This window comes from Teleopsis dalmanni, chromosome 1 (genome assembly GCF_002237135.1).
Source record: "Teleopsis dalmanni isolate 2A chromosome 1, ASM223713v2, whole genome shotgun sequence".
Classification (NCBI taxonomy): Eukaryota; Metazoa; Arthropoda; class Insecta; order Diptera; family Diopsidae; genus Teleopsis; species Teleopsis dalmanni.
The window spans coordinates 230,349,177-230,353,743 of NC_051846.1; the positions used below are offsets into that span (position 1 = coordinate 230,349,177).

The 4,567-nt window shown below is 34.9% G+C and overlaps 1 protein-coding gene across 1 annotated transcript; it reads left to right on the top strand.

The window, feature by feature from the left end:
* Nucleotides 1–596: 596 nt before the first annotated feature.
* Nucleotides 597–3,158, top strand: LOC119667634 (uncharacterized protein K02A2.6-like). Its single transcript, XM_038076938.1, has 3 exons — nucleotides 597–1,076; nucleotides 1,152–1,997; nucleotides 2,067–3,158. The coding sequence occupies exons 1-3, from the start codon at nucleotides 597–599 to the stop codon at nucleotides 3,156–3,158; spliced, it is 2,418 nt and encodes an 805-aa protein (XP_037932866.1).
* The last annotated feature ends 1,409 nt before the right edge of the window (nucleotides 3,159–4,567 follow it).

Genomic DNA, 4,567 nt, shown 5'->3' on the forward strand with positions numbered 1-4,567 from the left:
AACCACTAAAACGGTGGCAACAATTAAAGAACAAACGATTGAAAATTCAATGCCTGTTAATTCAGTTGGTACAATTATAAAAAAACCGGGTGTTTTCAACAATAACAATAATAAAGTAAAATATAAACTGTCAATCTTGTCGGTTTTACAAAAGCCGACAAATTCCATTTTCGCAAATGTCACTTTTCAAGAAAGAAGTCAAGCGAACATTCAAAACTCTAAATTGCCCAAAGTTGCGAAATTGTACAAAAACCTTATTTGGTTTTGGCAAAAATGAAATTCCAGTGCTTGGTGAACTTTGCGTAGATATCAAATGTGGCGGAAAAGAAAGGGAAGTGGTAATCGTTGTCGTGGATGTCGAAAACTGTAACAATTTATTCGGTTTCGATTTATTTAAAGAATTCGGGTTTGAGATTCAACAAATTTGTAACTGTGAATCAGTTAGTGAATCGCACAGAATTAGCGAGCTGTGTAAGAAATATGGTGATATTTTTGAACCAGCTCTTGGTACAATAAAAAACTTTAAGGTCAGTATTTTTTTAAAGCCAAATGCACATCCGAAATTTTACAAAAGCCGACAAATTCCATTTTCGCAAATGTCACTTTTCAAGAAAGAAGTCGATCGATTGACAAATGCGGGTATTTGGAAACCTGTGAAGTTTTCCCAATGGGCTTCGCCTATTGTACTAGCGCCAAAAGCTGATGGTTCCATAAGAATTTGTGGAGATTTTAAACAAGCAGTCAATGCGCAAATTGACATTGAACAATATCCTTTGCCCATACGCGAAAGTCTTTTCCATAAAATTAATTGCGGTCAACATTTTACAAAAATCGACCTTAAGGACGCGTATTTACAAATGGAACTCGACGATGAAGCAAAAACAATAATGGTTGTCAACACTCCACTTGGGTTATTCCAATACCAACGTTTACCGTTTGGGATTGCAAGCGCTCCAGCTATATTCCAAAGATATCTTGAGCAGTTACTTCAAGGCGTAGAAGGTTGCGGAAATTATCTCGATGACATCATCATCTCCGCACCTACATTTCAACAACACATCAGCCGCCTAGAACAAGTACTTCGTATTTTGCAACAAAATGGTATCAGATGCAAGCAAGAAAAATGTTTCTTTCTACGAGATAAAATCGAGTATCTCGGGCGTCAAATTAGTGCAAAAGGTATATTGCCAGATGAGTCAGGACTAAAAGCAGTAAAAAACCTGCAGCCGCCTAAAGATCTAAAGCAAGCAGAAGCATTCATGGGTAAGGTAAACTATTACCATAATTTTATACCTAATTTTTCGCAATTATCCGCGCCAATCAACATGCTGCGCCGAAAAAATGTAAAATTCACATGGGGTACAGCACAACAACAAGCATTTACAGCTCTTAAAACGCATATTCTCAATGCAGCGCAATTAGCACATTATCAGGAAGATTTACCGTTGGTTCTAGCTACAGATGCCTCCTCCTATGGCATAGGAGTCGTGCTCTCGCATACGTACGTTGACGGTACAGAAAGGCCTATTGCTTTTGCATCTAAAACTCTCGACATTCATCAACGACGATATAGTCAGATAGAGAAGGAAGGGCTAGCTATCGTTTTTGGAGTCAAGCGTTTCCATCAATATTTATACGGAAGAAGATTCACCTTGGTTACTGACCACAAACCTCTTGTTAGCATTTTTAATCCAATTCAGCAGTTGCCGTCGATGACGTCACATCGTTTACAGCGATGGGCTATTATACTAATGGCTTATCAGTATGATGTTCGGTATCGTAAAACTACTGAGCATGGAAATGCCGATGCTTTATCTCGTTTACCTGTTGGTGAAGACAAAACTTTTGATCATGAAGAATCCTGTTTCAACATCAATGAACTTAACACACCTATCGACGCTGAAATAATTCGTCAGCATGCCAAAAATGACCCAATTCTTCGCCGAGTTTATTTTCTCGTTACAAACGGTTGGCCTGAAAAGCTAATGCCTCAAGATGCTGATCTTCGATCATTTTTCAATCATCGCTTTGCTTTAATACTAAACAACAATTTGCTTTGCCTCCAGACGGAGTACAACCGGGTTGTCATTCCAGCCTCCCTTAAGCAGAAAATTCTTAAACTTCTTCATGATGGTCATTGGGGAGTATCGAGAATGAAACAGCTAGCTCGACAACATGTCTGGTGGACTAATATTGACAAAGACATCGCACAATTAACTGAAAATTGTGATGTGTGCAAAATTGCAAATCCTGTTCACGCACGTGAATACTTAAGCTGGCCTGAAGCTGATCGACCTTGGGAGAGAGTACATATCGACTTTGCTGGTTCATTTTGTAATTCAATGTGGCTAATTTGTGTCGACGCTTTCTCACAATTTCCGTTCGTTGTACAACTATCTACAACAACAACGGTTGACACCATATCAGCATTGTCTTCTATATTTTCTCTGGAAGGTATACCAGAAACCATCGTAAGTGACAATGGTCCGCAATTTACAGCTGAAGCATTCAAACATTTTTGCTCAAAACTTGGCATCAAACATATAACAACAGCGCCGTTTCATCCAGCCTCAAACGGGTTAGCCGAACGATTCGTCAGATCTTTTAAAACTGCTGTTCAGAAAAACATTGACGATGGATTGTCTCTCAAATTCGCTGTATCAAAATATCTTGCAACATATCGTGCAATGCCGAATGCTGAAGGTAAATCACCTGCAGAACTTTTACATGGAAGGCCTGTTCGTACCTTGTTGAGTCAACTGTTTGAATCGCCTAGAAAGCACCTTGAAGCTTCGAAACGGAAAATGAAATTTAGTCTAAAGCAACCCGTCTTCGCTCGAAACTACGCAAGAGGGGAAAAATGGATAAAAGGAGTTATTGTGAAACAACTTGGTAAAATGGTTTACCGAGTGAACACATCTTTTGGTTACATCAAACGTCATGTTAATCAGCTTAAAACTAGAAGTAGCTCTGACCTCTCTTCACAACCAATTTTTGAATTCGCTTCAAATTTCATCAATGCCACACCGCCTTCATCTAGCCAATCAACATTAATGCCTAGTGAAGAACGTTCTACCGAAGTAGTTCAACTTCGAAAAAGTGGTCGTATTCGGAAGGATGTAATTCGATTTGAATCCGACGATTTCAGGAAAACTTAAACTTTGTCAAAAATTAAGGGCGGAGAAAGTGTTATAATCTAGTATGCTTTGCATTAGTTTAAGCAATGTTAAGTAATGAAATGTAAACAAAATTTAGTTAAATATAAACTGTCAATCTGGTCGGTTGTATTTACTTCAGGTATGAACGCCTGTGATCAAGTATATGTTGGAACGCACAAAAAATAAAATTAAACAAGAATGGCTGGGCATAACACGATAAAAAAAAATAAAGTCGGTGTGGAAGCTAAAACAGCCCTTGCTTCAACATGTGTATTTCCACACACGCATGGAGCCACCGATTTAGAATATAAAAATTTTACATCAAGAAATCAATCCGCAAAGATAACTTCTTGGAATGCTTGCATACTAAAAATTCCACCTGAAATAAGGCCAATTAAAAACTGATGTTGACAAACTGGTGCCCAGCATGTATAAAAGTATTTATACATCAAAAACAAGTACAGGATTAATTAACTAGTATAAAACCATTGTATTATATAATAAAACATTGTACTTTCCTTACAATATTTACATATATAAATATATATATATATTGATTTACACATTTATCCCTTTTGTCTACCATTATGATTATAAGTGGTTTAGTATTTGAATATAATGTTTTAGTTTCCTGATGATGACTTTAGACTAAAGTCGAAATATCGAAGAAAAATATAAATTATTGAAAAATCAAATTGTGAATTTTTAATTTTTGTTTTTTATTTTTAACAACAATAAAATAAAAAAAGTTTTGACCAATTAGCCTATATAAAAATAAACACTTATTAAATTTCATGGAAATTTAAAATAGGACGTTCTATACAATAAATTTGTATTAGTTACAGTGCATTTTGATCTATAATAATAATTTAATTAGTATTACAAAATTAGAAGGGCTCGAACAGTAATAAAGCAACGCCAACAAAAATTTTAATTAATTTATTGAAATTAAACTGATCATACAACGCTGTTACGAAACAATTTTTGTGGCTTCATAACTGTTGGAGTCCTTTTTACTTAAAAATAGTTTCTTTTCGTCATAAGACACGTCATATTAGACTTTAAAAATTAACCTTTATTTATTATAATTAAATACTTTAACATTTTTTGCGTATTGAATTTATATATAAATTATAAAAATAATTTCTTAATATTCAGAATTATCTTAAACAATAATAATATTTCAAAAGATGGTATCAATAGAAAACAAAACAATAAATTATAATTCAAGAAAAAATTAATAAAAATCCTTATGTGCTTCTCACAGTTTAGTATTTACCAACTCCTGCTATCGTTCTCCTCACACTACTCAAAAGTTTGTTGTCTAAGTCTTTTGATATTTTTAGTTCCGAAGGCCTTAAGTGATTTTCAATAAATGTAAAATACCTAAGTTTTAATGCGAAAGAGCT